At 44.2% G+C, this 16,676-nt stretch overlaps 1 protein-coding gene across 1 annotated transcript in view; it reads right to left on the bottom strand.

The window, feature by feature from the left end:
• Positions 1–16,676, bottom strand: part of LOC144511818 (acidic amino acid decarboxylase GADL1-like) — a 95,710-nt gene that overhangs the window by 8,897 nt on the left and 70,137 nt on the right. The window contains exons 13-14 of the mRNA XM_078242172.1: positions 12,152–12,203; positions 10,656–10,745 (exon numbers count right to left, since the gene is read on the bottom strand). Of these exons, the coding sequence (XP_078098298.1) occupies positions 10,656–10,745; positions 12,152–12,203 (142 nt within the window). The remainder of the gene's footprint in view (positions 1–10,655; positions 10,746–12,151; positions 12,204–16,676) is intronic.

Here is a 16,676-nt window from a genome sequence, read left to right as displayed (position 1 = left end):
AAGTTGAACAGGCGCCAGAGTGTGGGCGACTAGGGGATTTTCACAGTAACTTCATTACAGTGTTAAGGTAAGCCTACTTGTGACATTAATAAGTGAACTTTAAACTTTAATTCTAAAACAAAATTGTAATGATGTATTCCAATCTATGTGACATATACCATATCTCTGCAGCTGGGCTATTACGTACAATAGGCACATACCAAAGCCATGTTTGTAAACTGAGCATTACCGAAATTGGCACTAACTCCCATTTGACAGATTTATTTCCCTTTTAATGCCCTGAAACAGATGCACACAACAAATCTGAATAAGCAGATGTTTAAAAAAAAGCTAGCTGACTAGCTAAGAATGTTGCATAAAAATCTGTGGATTAAAGTCAGATGCCATTCACATCAAGAAATTGCCTCCTTAAGCTCAGGTACAAGGGGAGAGCTGCTAGAACCCTTACTGCTGGTGGTGTCTCTGCTGTTTCCATGCCAACAACTCCGAGGGAAGCTGGAATAGTTCCCAGAATTAAAGAACGTGCTGAGGTTTGCACTATGTGCTGGTGGACCACGTATGTGCAAGTATCTACATGTATCATACATCTGCCAGACAATGTAAAGTTATGAATTACTGTGGCCGTGTGGCCAATTCCCGGTTTCGGATCAGTATTTTATTTAATTCGTCTCAGAAGTTTGTAAGATTTGGAATATGTGCAATGTACACCTTCCTGACACATGTATACATTTGTTGTTAAGTTACTAAAAGAAGGGGGTTAAAAAGAAGTTGGCCCAGGATTTGCTGGAATGGGATTTCTTGTGGTGAGCACCTTGAATTAGATACTTTCCCTCACCCTTCACCTTCAATTACTTTGCTGCTGCAATTTGTTGGGAAATTGTTGGGGGAGGTGATGGCCAAGTGGTATTATCACTAGACTATTAATCTAGCAACTTAGCTAATGGTCTGGGGACCTGGGTTCAAATCTTGCCACAACAGATGGTGGAATTTAAATTGAGTTAAAAATATCTGGAATTAAGACTCTACTGGTGACCATGAAACGATTGTCAGAAAAATCCATCTGGGTCACTAATGCCCTTGAGGGAAGGAAATCTGCTGTCCTTACCTGGTCTGGCCTAAACGTGACTCCAGAGCCACAGCAATGTGGTTGACTTTCAACTGCCCTTGGACAACTAGGGATGGGCAATAAATGCTGGCCAGCCAGCGACACCCATGTCCCATGAATGAATTTTTAAAAAATGAATTGATAACAGTCAATGAAAAATCTGAGGCCAACAGTTCATGCCGTTAAACAATTACATTTGGGGACAGAGAAAGAAGCAGAGTTAAAGAAATTGGATAAATTAGAGTCCAATTAGAAACTGATAGTGAAACTAAGAAATGGGAAAGGAAGATTAGATGTGAGAAAAAAAGAGACAGAAAGGATAAGTAAAATTCTTTTTAAATGTTACATTTAAAAAACCCAGGAACAATATACTACCTGCAGGAGTGAGACTCCGCAGTTTCACATGTTCCCTTTCTGGACCTGCAAGGTTGAGACCCAAAAATCACCCTATTAACAGGGTCCTCATAAAATGAAATGGCTCCCAAACTTTTTGTGGCAACTTTAAATCATGTATATGGCATAAATCCACCAATTTCTAGATATTCACAGATGTTAAGTTCTAGTTTTCACGAGGCTAACAGGACAAGGTGACAGATTGTCCACCAATTGTGGCGATTTACAACTCATGGGCCTGGATTCCACCCCCCACCATGCTGGGTTTTCCAGTGGCAGGTTGCCATTGGCCAGCGGGGTCACCAGATCTTGCCAGGGGCTGGCGTTGGGCATTGGAAAATCCCCGCCATGGTTTAATCTATGACTTGCCACAAATTGCTGTTTTTCTCCAGCATTAATAATGGCAACTACTGTGAACTCACCATTACTTATCCAGGAAATACTAGGCCAATAGTTCACAATAGGCAACAGTGGGTGTCACTGACGTCTTGGTGGGAGGACTTACAGACCTAACTAACCTGTTCAAAAATCCTACCATAAACCACCCCGTAATCTGCTCTGGTGCACATATGTACAAAGCAAATTTGTGTTAGCACTTTGTAATGATTGCTTTAATGGTGCACATGTTTGTGCTTGCAATACCAATCACCTACTAACAAACTTGTTTTCCACTCTCTTCATTGTCATAAACCTGGCCGACTTCGCAAGAAGCCAAGATTCTTTTTATGAGACCTTCACTTTGCTTTCACTTTTAGAACATGTCTTTCGCACAGTTTATAGTGAGGCCCAGTTAGGAATCCACAGCAAGATTTTCACAGTTACTTGGTTCAAAACAACTCCTCCAAATCTTTTAACCTTTGTTTTGTTTGTCCCACAAGCGGCAAAGTGAACTGATTTTTATTGATGTTGTTTGTGGAATAAATATGGACTAGGTCACTGCGTAAAATTGCCCTGCTCTTCTTCAACAATTGTCCCATGGGATTATTTGTATCCAACTGAGGGGATGGACAAGGCCTCAGTTAACATCTCATTTCATGGCACCTCTGACACTGCTGCATTTCCTCATTATGTCACTGGAGTGTCAGCCTCAATTATGTGCTCAAGTCTTTGTGGTGGGACTTAAATCATGGTACACAGGTGAGTCAGAGGGTTCCAGTCTTACTCCAGAGAAGAAAGACCAAAAAACAAGTCAAAAGGACATAAGAATTTTTTTTTAATGCATGAAGCAAGAAAGCGCATTTGGTTAATTAATCTCACTCTTTCTTTTGGCCAAATTTACCTCAGGCTTTCTATTGACAACAAATGTAAGGCACAACAAATGGCACAATACCATCAGCTGGATTTTCCAGTCCCTACTGCCGGCAGGATCTTTCAGTCCCGCCAATGTTGACCTATCGTGGCGGGTTCCCTGGCAGGGCAGATGAGCCATGCCCATAAACTTTGGTGGGACCGGAAGATCCTACCAGCGGCCAATTGCTCATTGGATCCGTCGTGGAAAACCCCACCACGGGGGGGAGGGGAGGGCAGAAAATCCAGGCTCCATAATTCAAGATCCCTTCGCACAAGTAAGAGACTGACAAAGTTATAATTACAGTAAGAAGTTTAACAACACCAGGTTAAAGTCCAACAGGTTTATTTGGTAGCAAAAGCCACACAAGCTTTCGGAGCCCCAAGCCCCTTCTTCAGGTGAGTGCTACCAAATAAACCTGTTGGACTTTAACCTGGTGTTGTTAAACTTCTTACTGTGTTTACCCCAGTCCAACGCCGGCATCTCCACATCAAAGTTATAATTAGCCATGGCATGGTAGTATTCTCATCGCTGTGTCCCACTCCATAGATTTGAGCACATATTATTGGCTGACACTCCCGTGCAGTACTATGAACTAAGAGAGTGCTGCCCTCCAGGTAAGACTTGAAAGCAAGACTCCATTTACCCTTTGAGGTGGACGTAACAGTTTCCATGGCTCTATTCAAAGTGTAGAGGAGTTTCCCTAGATATCCTGTCAATATTTATTCATCAAACATTACAAAAACAAGAGCTGTTAAAGGATATGAGGCAAAGTTAGGCCATAGATCAGCCATGATCTCACTGATTAGTGGAATATGTTCGAGGAGCCAAATGGCCCACTTCTGCTCATGTTCCGAAAAATAGATAGGTTGTTATCACATCGCTGTTTACTGGGCACATAATGGCTATCCATTCCTTACATCATATTAGTGACTCTGCTTCCATTGTACTTAATTGGCTATAAAGTATTTTGTGGTGTCTTGAGATGGTGAAAGATGCTAAATAAATAGAAGTTCATAAATAGATATTCTACAGTGCAGAAAGAGGCCATTTTGGCCCATCGAGTCTGCACCGACCACAATCCCACCCAGGCCCTACCCCCATATCCCTACATATTTACCCACTAATCCCTCTAACCTACACATCTCAGGACACTAAGGGGCAATTTTAGCACAGCCAATCAACCTAACCCACACATCTTTGGAAGGAAACCAGAGCACCCGGAGGAAACCCACGCAGACACGGGGAGAATGTGCAAACTCCACGCAGACAGTGACCCAAGCCGGGAATCGAACCCAGGCCCTTGGAGCTGCGAAGCAGCAGTGCTAACCACTGTGCTACCGTGCCGCCTTGTTTTTTCTATGAAGTTCATAGAAAAAACTTCTATGAAACACAACATGAGAAGACACTTCACTAACTCTCTGGCTAACTTCCAAAAAAATTAAGTAGCAGCAATTGCCGTTTAAAAAATAATATTATACTTCCAATTGATAATTAGAGAATCCTGAAAATTAGCAGTGCTGCTGCTGCTGTCATTTTGAAGAGTGTGGCTTAAAGCAGTCCCAAAAGTTAAATCTTCTCTCAGACTTTGAAAGAGGCACTTTCCTCATTACAGGGAGAGAAAGGAAGTAGAATGGCTACCCGGCAAACCATATGTTCAAAATAGAATGACCTGCACAGCACAAACGGGAGTAAGAGTTGAACAATTTTAAATCCTCAGCTAGCAATCCCCAATGGAAACAACCTCTTGTGTGTGGTTATTCTTGTGCATTGTATCAGGTATACACATGGCATGTACGATGCCATGCATACTGCATGCACCTCACTTATGTCTCATTGCTGCCTCATGCGTACTGAACCACATTCCTTCGGATATAACGTGCCTTTCAAGTCTTAAATATGGGTTTGTAAAGCTTAAGTTAATTACTGGACATTTGAACGCTCAGTAACCTTTTTTTGTTGCTAAATCCTTATTAAACTTTGAAAGAAAGGACTGTTATTAACCAAAGTTGGCACTTGCATGTTTCAAAGGAACAGATGAAAAGCATTTTGGGAGATCATTTTCAGCAGTACTTTATTTTCTCAGAAGGTTTGTTTAACCCCCTCCTCCTATGTTTACCCAGTCCTACCCACCCAGCGAGGTGACAGGAAATCTAGCATGGATGCCTTATACTCAGTTACACAGTAAACACAATTTTTAATCTCTTCCATTTTCCCCAGGTAATGGCAACATGACGGAGTAACTGACCTATCAGAGTTAAGGAAGGGGGAACAAAAAAAAACTTGCATTTGTGCAGTGTCTTTCCTAGCTCATGACTTTTCAAATCACTTCACAGCCAATGACGTACTTTTGGAGTACAACCACTGTTGTAATGTAGGATGAAAAGAAAATGCTTTTGATTAAACCTGACAATCCACTAACTCTTTCCCTGTCCCAGGTTGACTGTTACAATGTTAAGAGTTTGTTTCTATATATATATATATATATATATATATATAGTATATAAAAGAAGCAGTGTCCCTGTCCACAAGGTGTTCAGGAAACATGTTGACATAATGATATAATTTGCCTTAACAACTTGCATTTATATAGCAGCCGTAACATACTACAAAGTCCTGAGGCACTCCACAAGGGCATTATCAAAGTTTGGTGCAGAGCCACATAAAGCGATATTAGGGGAGATGACCAAAAGCTTGGTCAATCAATTAGGTTTTAAGAAGCATCTTAACAAAGAAGAGGGTCGGAATTTTCCGGCCATTCACCCCCTGCCGCCACTGCCAGAGAGGACGGAGAATTTGGCGCCCAGCCAAATCTCCGTTCACCGCAGCGGGAGGGGAGAATCCCACCGGCGTGAGCAGCCGGAGAATCCCGCCCGAGATTTATGGAGAGGTGGAAGGGTTTAGGGAGAGAATTTCAGAGTGTAGAGCAGAGGCAGCTGACAACACAGCTACCAACGGCAGAGTGGTTCAAACTGGGGCAGCGAAGAATGTCTGCATTGGACAAGTACAAATATCTCGGAGGGTTGTGGGGCTGGAGGTGATTACAGAGATAGAAAGGGTTGTGGAGCTGGAAGAGATTACAGAGATAGGGAGGGTTGTGGGACTGGAGGAGATTTCAGAGATCGGGAGGACCAAAGCTACAGAGGGATTTTAAAACAAGAATGACAAGTTTAACATTGAGAAATTGTCGGTTCAGGCACCAATGCTAATCAGTGGGCATAGGGTGAATGGGGTTTAATACGAGCGTTAGGATATGGGCAGGAGAGGTTTGGATGGAATTATAGAAGATGGAAGATTAAAAAGCATCATTGCATCTCATATGAGGTCTTATGGCACAATGCGTAGCGTCCCTACCTCTGAGCCAGAAGTTTAAGGTTCAAATCCAGCGGCAAGACTTATTGGCCAAGGAAAGAACGTTCATAACGTGGTTTAACGGGCTGATATTCAGCTTGAGAATCCTTCCTCCACTATTCCCCAAAGAGGGAAAAGTGTGTGTGTGCCTGTGTGTGTGCATGTGTGTGTGTGTGTGTGTGTGTGTGTGTGTGTGTGTGAAGATACACTAAAAAATATTGTGTCTCCTGAGCGTGACATCACTGCAACAAGTCACAAGCCCAGCTTCTCTGCCTCTTCTCTCTCTCTGAACAAACATTAATAAAAGCTTTGTTGAGAATCTGCAACAGGAAGGGTGATTAGAGGCTGAGTCAGCCCATTTTGTGCCAACAGAGGTCTATTAGCACCATCTGCTGGTTCAGGATAAAGTGGGCAGAATTTTCTGGTTTTTTATTATATGTGAGTTCAGGCGGGAAAGAGTGGTGTAGCCCACTGGCTCCACTGCCGACTTTTCCTGACACATTTTTTGACACTTGGTGGTCAAAAAAGATTCTGGAGATGGGTCTCACAATGTCACGCTGGAGCCTGCTCTGCCAGCAAGGTCTGCCTTCGAGAGATCCAATCTAAACAAAAAAATAATGAGAGAGAGGTTCTCCTCCACACCCTTCCCCTGGGGCACACATCCACCCCTCTCTCTCGCAGGAAATCCCCTCATGGACACAGTGAAACCACAGTAAGAAGTCTCACAACACCAGGTTAAAGTCCAACAGATTTATTTGGCAGCACAAGCTTTCGGAGTCTCGCTCCTTCATCAGGTGAGTCAGGAAAACCCCCAGGGAATCCATCTCCCCTGGACCTCTCTGTCAGAAGACCCTCATGCCAGGGTACTGCCCAGGCATGAACTGCTCCACCCCACCCCCACCCGGGACTGTGCGCCCCAGTGGGTTCTCTTTGCCAGGTCCCCTTTTCTCAAAAGCTGTTGTAAACTCTGCCAACTTGAAGTCAGATCGGTGGGGGTGGGGGTGGGGAAACCTAACATAGACAGATTATACAGCAGGGAGGCCCAGTAATGACAGTAAAATGTATGGTAATGGGAATCCCAGCTTTTCATGGCCAGAACCCCATTATATAACTCGCAGGGGATGGGGACAATTGGAATGGGAAATCCCAATGGCATAAAAGCCGCTTGGAGACTCCTGTTGGATTCTCTGTCCCTGCCGTCTGTATCACCCGGGGCAGCACGGTGGCACAGTGGTTAGCACTGCTGCCTCATAGTGCCAGGGACCCAGGTTCGATTCCCGGCTTGGGTCATTGTCTGTGCGGAGTCTGCACATTCTCCCCGTGTCTGCGTGGGTTTCCTCTGGGTGCTCCGGTTTCCTCCCACAGTCCAAAAGACGTGCTGGTTAGGTGCATTGGCTGTGCTAAATTTTCCCTGAGTGTACCCGAACAGGTGCCGGAGTGTGGCGACTAGGGAATTTTCACAGTAACTTCATTGCAGTGTTAATGTAAGCCTACTTGAGATACTAACAAATAAACTTTAACCCCGCTGAAAACAGGGTGAAAAATCCCAGCCAGTATCTTCATTTCAAGGGTGAAACACAGCAAAGAGATAGTGACTAGACATAGAAGGGGTATGGAGCCACCTCTGGAAGACTTCCAATCCTCCCAAAATTTTTGGGATGCATCAAAATTTTCCCATCAGTCTCCCACCTTCCAGTTGTGCTTTCCCTGACCATCATCCCATCAGGAGGAGTGGTGGTAAGCAGAGGAAGCAGAAACAAGATACGCTGTCTTGCTTTAACATCCATAGGTCAGGCTTATACAGTTTAGTGCTTCCATCAATACTGGAATGATGTGTCAACCCGGACAGTGTGCCTTTGGCCCCAGTAGGTCTTGAACCCATCAATCTGATTCAGGCAAGAAATGACCCACGGTCAACTGAAAACTTCTGAAAGAAAAGACTTTTGTGCTGCCAACCAGAAGAAAATTAGTTCAGAGTTTAGAACCAACCAGTCATGTGAGACTCTCCTGCAACAGGCAACTAACCTGAGAATGGGGAAGAAATATTTTCTCTGCAGTTAGTGAGAGAACCAGAGATAGAAAAGGGGGAGGATTCTTTTGCTGCAATTAGTATGTTTTATTTAATATAAAGCTGCTTAATTTGGTTAAAAATATCGATTGGTTACTGTGTCAGGCATGAAATTAGTGGAATGCAGCCGATGGTTGGTGTATGGTACTCCATCTCGGGACACCCCTGTGTAGTACAATGGCTTGAAACCACACTGCTATTGGCATCAGAGAATGCTGACTGGTCAGCAGTTAAAGGCAGGTCTTATTCTTTGCCTGTTAGCAGGGGGACTGGTCTATAATCAGATCTGGTTCGGATAGATGGCAGGGGGAATGATAAATGGAAAAAGGCATATGGAGGTCATTGCTTACTCTTCAGAGTCTATTTTATACCATACCAAAGAGCTAATAGGCTGGGAGATCAATCTTGGCCACAAAAGATCAAAAGCAGCGACCAAAGTCACTCCGGCTCTGCATTGGTTATATGGTCCTTTATAAATATAATGGAACAGTGGATTTGCTGCCACTGCTTGATTTATTTTATCTAGGTCCTTTATTTAAAATCAAAGTTTACATGCATGAAAAGAGTGGGTTTGTGGCTCGTGTAACAGAGACAGTAGTAAATTGGCACAATGGTTAGCACTGCTGCCTCACAGCTCCAGGGACCCGGGTTCAATTCCAGGCTCAGGTGACTGTGTGGAGTTTGCACGTTCTCCCCGTGTCTGCGTGGGTTCCCCCCGGGTGCTCCGGTTTCCCCCCACAGTCCAAAGATATGCAGGTTAGGTGGATTGGACATGGTAAATTGTCCCTTAGTGTCCAAACATGTGTAGGTTAGATGGATTAGCCATGGTAAATATGTGGAGTTACAAGGATAGGCCAGGGGAGAGGATCTGGGTAAGATACTCTGTCAGGGAGTCAGTGCAGACTCGATGGGCCAAATGGCCTCTTCTGCACTGTAGGGATTCAATTAAAATCTGATATAGGAGATGTGACCATGTCAGGCTGTACTGAATCAGGCAGGTCCAGGGATTGGAGCTTGGCTGGTGGGGTGAGGGCAGGACTGGTATTGCATGGACAACCATCGCTGCTCGGGGTGCCCTCTCTCTGTGGATCACAAAATGCCTGATTATTAGGGTCCCATGAGCCGGCAGGAAGGCTGCCAGGGTTTACCAGGTGGTCTCAACACTACGGAGGGCCCACCTGCCACTGGTAAACTTCCAGCAGAAGTCGAAGGGGGCATTTAACTAATCCCTTAGGTGACTTAATTGGCCTATGGGTTGGAAGGTCATGGTTAATTTTTCCTGCGTTGATGGTAAAATGGTATGGTGGCAGGTTGACAAGCACTCCACAATAACGCCCACCCCACCCTGACTTCCCTGGCCACTTTACAGGCACCCTCACGTCCCATCCCATCCCCAAAGAGCTGGTAAAATTTCAGCTATCTTGTGTACATCACGCTGTTTTACTGATTCTCTGAGACTAAATAAAGCATTTGGCAGCTTAACTAGGGTCACCGACTCTCATTGCACATATTCCTGGAGGTTTTGTCAGGTGACCTCTGGTTTCCAACTGCCCCCATCCAGTAAAATAGTGTTCCACCCCCAACCGCCCCCCCACATCTCCTATACTTATATAGTCAGCAAAAGTGCTCAAAGAGATTGAAAACAAAAATAATCGATTGTTAATGTCTCTATGATTCTTCTCCTGAGTCGCTCATAACAGTCCCTGGAGGATTAACCTTTAGTTCCCGATGACTGTGAGACAATCCGAACCTTCTCCCATGTTTAGCAGACTTCCTTTTCCATTGTTATTGAATTCAAGAGGGAGGGAGAGGCAGGGATGGTCGTCAAACTGGGTACCTCAGAATAGATTATTCCCATCAGAGGAGAAACAGCCAGGGGAAGCACTTGAAACACTGGAGGTAATTTTGGGCTTAGGGTGTTTGTGCAACCCATTACACATCTGTACCAATCTTATTCCCGTCAACTTTAACTAGAAATAAAAACCAGGAGAGATGTATAGATGGGAGGCTGATCCACTTCACACTATCACGCAACATCCAATTTATTCCCAGTAGATTAATGAGAGACCCTGTGGAAAAAAACAGCCACTCACTGAACGCCATGTTCTCAATTGCCATTCTCACCATGACAATGTTCCATGCAGACTCCTCAGTGACAAGTGATTTAACATATAAAGCTCCTTATTCGAGAAAAACAAAAATCAGCTCTGCCAATCAGTGGTTCTGAAGGCATGGCCCCTCTAACCGTTGAGTCCCATGCGAGATTGCGCCAATCTCAGATGGTGCCCTGATATACATTCAGGGTAGCTTAAAGCATCACGGCAGAGACTTTTATACACTAGTCGGAGAATGGGCAAAGATATTCCTCTGACCTTTACAGAGGCTATTTTAACTTTGTTGGATGATGTAAGGTGGACCAAGCTGCCCATTATACGGTCATGGGCACTTACCTTGTGAAGCTTCTTCCAGAAATCCTGATCCTCGGGCACATCCCTGAGGCTGGGTGGTATGTACCAAAAGCAGACGTTCGTGTACTCCGGCTGGGGATACAAGAGAATGTGTACAAAATGAATACTTCATGGAGCAATAAATGCAATAATAAGTGGACAAGTCATTCAAAAGGTTTCTGAAACTATGCATAAGAAACAGACATCCAGCTCTGAAATTCTAGAGTTAGGGATATGTTATATGCTAGTAGGAGAATGGGCAAGGATATTCCTCTTACAGAGGCTTTTTTAACTTTGTTTGATGATGTAAAATGGACCGATCTGCCCATTATATGGTCAATTGGAGGACAATGGACATTAATTTCACCTTGCCAGTTCTCACGGTTGCCAACGTGTTTGGACATATTCCTAGACGTTTCAGTCAATGATTTCCAACCCCAGCAAATCAGCCTTTTTCCTAACTCTAATCTTTTGGCGACTAATAAACAAGAGTGTTCAAAGAAAATCTCTTTTTTTCTTTAATGGCTCTGCATTTTCTTCTAGGTTGATCACAATAGTGTCCAAGAAATTAATCTTTAACTCCGAGGCAACAGGGAGTAGTTGAGGTGAATAGTATAGATGCATTTAAGGAGATGGTAAGTAAACATACAAGGAAGAAGGGAATAGAAGGTTATGGTAACAGAGTTAGGTGGGAAAGGATAGCAGGAAGCTTGAATAGAGCAGACATGTAGTGGTTGGGCTGAATGGCCTGTTTCTGTGTTGTTCTATGTTCTATGTAATTCAATGAAAAGTCATAACTTTGGACGCAAAAGATAATGATGACAGAGGGGCCTCTTTTGTGGAAGTGGGGAGCTAAAAGAGAAAAGTTCAGATTTTCACCACAACAGAGAGCCTCTCCATTTTGTGAAAATGGCAGGAAAGCTCAGAAATCCTAAATCCCGCCCCTGGACGCGGCACATCCTATTTGCACAGAGGTGGGGTGACAGTCAGGCCAGAGGTCACGCATGCACAATTGATGTAGGCATCAGACAATTTAAAACACCAGCTAACTCCACTAAAGTGGGATTTAGGTAGACCAGGAGTATGCAGCAGGTAACAATCAGAAGGAGAGACAACAGAAAGAAGATTAGGAAGAATCGATTTGATATACCATTCCTGATCATTCAGTGTACCCAGTTGGGAGAATTATTCAGAGTCTTTGCTTATTGTTACAGAGCAATTAACTTTTAAAAAAATTATTTCATAGGATGTGGATGTTGCTGGCAAGGTCAGCACTTGTTGCCCACTCCTAATTGCGCTTGAGAAGGGCGTGATAAAAAAAAAATCAATGAATAAGCTTGTTAGTAATTTTAGTAGCAATTTGTGTGGTCATTGTCTCTGCTCGAGGTTAGAATTAGTAAATGGGATATTTCCCTCAATATAGGGACAAATTAATAATCTTAATCTTACAGGGAGGGTCTCTGCACGTCAAAGATAAATGAATTGTGTAAAATGCTTACATCCAGAATCAGTCGGAATTCTTTCCTCTTCTTGATTTCATCAGCCAAGTATCTGTAATTGGAAACAAATGCTATTTGGCTTTCAGGGTATCGAGTTATAAACATCAACATGTTGAAACTTTTAAAAACTGTCCATCACACCAAGCCAGATCTAATGCTGCCCCTGATTAGAATAATCAGTGTATTGTACCTGATTTGCAAGGATTTTTAAGATTTCTAGACAGCCAGTATGTTCCAATCCAGGTTGGTGAATGGTACATAAAGATTTATTGTAAACAATGTGAGAGTTATTACTATTGAAGTTAAAGAGACATGATGTGCACCTATATTGTCATGCCCAGTAGAGGCATCCTATCCATAATCTTTAAAACATGAACTGTTATCATTTTGAGCTAATTTGGAACTAACTTTTCTTTAAAAACGGACATTAAAATTCTGCAAAAGGTGGCCACCGCGTGTCACCTGGCTTGTTCTGTGGATTCCATTTACCACACTTGATCGGAGAAAAGAATATCTTCCAGACTAAGAAGTGTTAATACGCATCTCCTGAAACCACCTGAAACTGTGACATGCTGAACATTCATGTCTTCAAGGGAATCCTGCAATATTTCTGATATCTGACTCCCACTATTAAACCCACCGAGACCACCTTCTGGGATGACCCACATTGTGTCCTTTCGAGAAGACCCACCAAGTGAACAGACAAATCAGGCAGTTGAGAGGCCTTTCCCTGAGATTCGCTGAGGTGGAAATAAGTGACCGCAGCTCTTTTCAACGACGACACAGAGCCTCAGGATCGCTGAGTGAGCCAGGTCACAGTTCAGTAATAGTGGAAGGGGTTTCACCGAGTGGGATTGTCAGGGTAGTGGAAGGTTTGGGGGGAGGAGGGGGGGGGGGCGGTAGGTGGTCGGCGGCGGCAAGGACATTGGGGTGGCTTTCAGTGGGACACTCTTTCTCAATGCCGCGTCCCATTGAGTGCCTTTGAAGGATAGAATCCATTCTCAAATCAGAAGATGACAAGCACTGGTTTACACGCCATATGGTGACAGGCCACTGGCCGCTGCATTCAAACCAGGGGTGGGATGAGGGCCTCGAGTGGTCATTAAATGGCCACTTTATGGCCTCAATTGGTGCCGGGTCACCAAGGTCAACCATGGGCCTCCAGCAATAGACTTAATTGGGGTAGAGGTGGGAAGGTTGTGGGGTGTTCATGTGCCATCCTCCCAGCCAATTCATAGAATCATAGAATCCCTACAGTGCTGAAGGAGGCCATTCGGCCCAACGAGTCTGCACTGACCACAATCCCACCAAGTCCCTATTCCCCTAACCCCACATATTTACCCTGATAATCCCCCTGACACTAGGGTCAATTTAGCATGGCCAATCAACCTAAACCGCACATCTTTGGACTGTGGGAGGAAACCAGAGCACCCGGAGGAAACCCACGCAGACACAGGGAGAAAGTGCAAACTCCACACAGACAGTGACTCGAGGCCGGAATTGAACCCAGGACCTTGGTGCTGTGAGGCAGCAGTGCTAACCACTGTGCCACCATGCCGCGTGATGATATAAAGTTAAAGCGCATGGGACAGCAGATAGTGTCTTGAGATGGATAAAAAGCTGGTTAGCAGATAGGAAGCATTGGGTCGGCACGGTAGCACAGTGGTTAGCACTGCTGCTTCACAGCTCCAGGGACCTGGGTTTGATTCCTGGCTTGGGTCACTGTCTGTGTGGATTTTGCACATTCTCCTCGTGTCTGCGTGGGTTTCCTCCGGGTGCTCCGATTTCCTCCCACAGTCCAAAGATGTGCAGGTTAGGTTGATTGGCTATGCTAAAATTGCCCCTTAGTGAGCTGAGATGCGTAGGTTAGAGGGATTAGCGAGTAAATGTGAAGGGATATGGGGGTAGGGCCTGGGTGGGATTGTGGTCGGTGCAGACTCGATGGGCCAAATGGCCTCTTTCTGCACTGTAGGGTTTCTATGATTCTATGATTTCTATGAAGCAAAGAGTTGGCATAAGTGGGTATTTTTCCGATTGGCAGTCAGTGACTAGTGGGGTACCACAGGGATCTGTGTGAGGACCCCAAATGTTCACATTATATATTGATGATTTGGAAGAGGGAACTAAATATATTATCTGCAGATTTGCAGATGATACAAAGTTGGACGGGAGGGTGAGCTGTGAGAGGATGCAGAGATGCTTCCGCATGATTTGGATAGGCTGAGTGAGTGGGCATGTGTATGGCAGATGCAGCATAATGTCGATAAATGTGAGGTTATCCACTTCGGTAGCAAAAATAGGAAGGCAGATTATTATTTGAATAGGTGCAAATTGAGATGGGTGGATACTCAGTGAGACTTTGGTGTCCTTGTGCATCAGTCACTGAAAGTAAGCTCGCAGGTACAGCAGGCAGTAAAGAAGGCTAATGATATGTGGCCCTTCATAGTGAGAGGATTTGAGTATAAGGATAGGGATCTTTTACTGCAATTGTAGAGCGTTGGTGAGGCCACACCTGGAGCAGTATGTGCAGTTTTGATGTCCTTATCTGAGGAAGGATGTCCTTGCTATAGAGGAAGTACAGTGAAGGTATACCAGGCTGATTCCTGGGATGACAGGGCTGTCATATGAGGAGAGACTAAGTCAGTTAGGATTATATTCACTGGAGTTTAGAAGAGTGAGAGACGATCTCATAGAACCTTATAAAATTCTAACAGAGTTAGACAGGGTAGATTCAGAAAGAATGTTCCTGATGGCAGGGAATCCAGAACTCAAGAACTCAGGGTCATAGTTTGAGGATAAGGGATAAACCTTTTAGGACTGAGGAGAGGAGAAATTTCTTCACCCAGAGAGTGGTGAATGTGTGGAATTCACTACCACAGAAAGTAGTTGAGGCCAAAACCATTGTGCGATTTCAAGAAGAAATTAGATATAGCTCTTGGGGCTAAAGGGATATGGTGGGGGGGAGGGGGTGGTTTCACAAGAATGATCCCAGGAATGAAGGGTTTGTGATATGAGGAGTGGTTGAGGAGTCTGGGTCTATACGCGATGGAGTTTAGAAGGATGAGGAGGGATCTAATTGAAACTTACAGAATATTCAGAGGCCTAGATAGAGTGGACGCGGAGAGGATGTTTCCACTAATGGAGAGGCTAGAACCCGAGGGCACAACTTTAGAGTGAAGGGATGCTCCTTTAAAACTGAGATGAAGAGGAATTTCTTCAATTTCTTCAGCCAGAGGGTGAATCTGTGGAACTCATTGCCACAGAGGCTGTGGAGGCCAGGTCACTGACTGGCTTTAAGACAGAGATAGATAGATTCTTGATCAATAAGGGGAATAAGGAGATCAAGGTTATGGGGAGAAGGCAGGAGAATAGAGATGAGAATATATCAGCCATGATTGAATGGTGGAGCAGACTCATTGGGCCAATTGGCCTAATTCTGCTCCTATATCTTATGGTCTTATGGGGGGACAGGGGGGCGAGATCAGGATATTGAATTCGACAATCAGCCATGATCAAAATGAATGGCAGAGCAGGCCCAAAGGACTGAATGGTCTACTCATTCTATTTTCTATGTTTCTTTCTAGAAGTTCTAACTATAACAGGTTGTGCTGAATGGCCTATTTGGCCTTTTTGCGTGCTGTAAATTCTATGTAAAATAAATGTGTAATTTAGGAGGAATAAACATAACGAAGCTTCATCTTTCAACTATATCTGGAGAAACCTCTTGCCAAGTTAGTTCTTGAAAATCTGTTGAGCGCGTTTGATGGTTTGAATGTACCACCAACTCCAAGAAACCCATCACTGACCAGATTAGCAAACCAGGCTTGCGGTTGTCATCAGATTTTCTAGTTTAATGCTAGTTAGGAATTTCCATAACATTCAGGAATTAATCTGCAAATCTTTTGATGACAATTAACATAAGAACTAGGAGCAGGAGTAGGCCATCTGGTCCCTTGAGCTTGCTCTGCCATTCAATAAGATCATGGCTGATCTTTTCGTGGACTCAGCTCCACTTACCCACCCACTCACCGTAATCCTTAATTACTTCACTGTTCAAAAATCTATCTATCCTTGCCTTAAAAACATTCAATGAAGTAGCCTCAACTGCTTCAATGGGCAGCGGATTCTACAGATTCACAACCCTTTGGGGTGAAGAAGTTCCTCCTCAACTCAGTCCTAAATCTGCTCCCCCTTATTTTGAGGCTATGCCCCCTGGTTCTAGTTTCACCCGCCAGTGGAAATGACCTTCCTGCTTCTATCTTATATATTCCCTTCATAATTTTATATGTTTCTATTCGATGCCTCTCATTCTTCTGAATTCCAATGAGTATAGTCCCAGTCTACTCAGTCTCTCCTCATAAGTCAACCCTCTCAACTCCGGAATCAACCTAGTGAATCTCCTCTGCACCCCCTCCAGTGCCAGTATGTCCTTTCTCAAGTAAGGAGACCAAAACTATACGCAGTACTCCAGGTGTGGCCTCACCAGCATCTTATACAGCTGCAACATAACCTCCCTGTTTTTAAA

Source organism: Mustelus asterias, chromosome 2, assembly GCF_964213995.1.
Source record: "Mustelus asterias chromosome 2, sMusAst1.hap1.1, whole genome shotgun sequence".
NCBI classification, from domain to species: Eukaryota; Metazoa; Chordata; class Chondrichthyes; order Carcharhiniformes; family Triakidae; genus Mustelus; species Mustelus asterias.
This window is presented reverse-complemented; position numbering and strand designations above follow the sequence as displayed.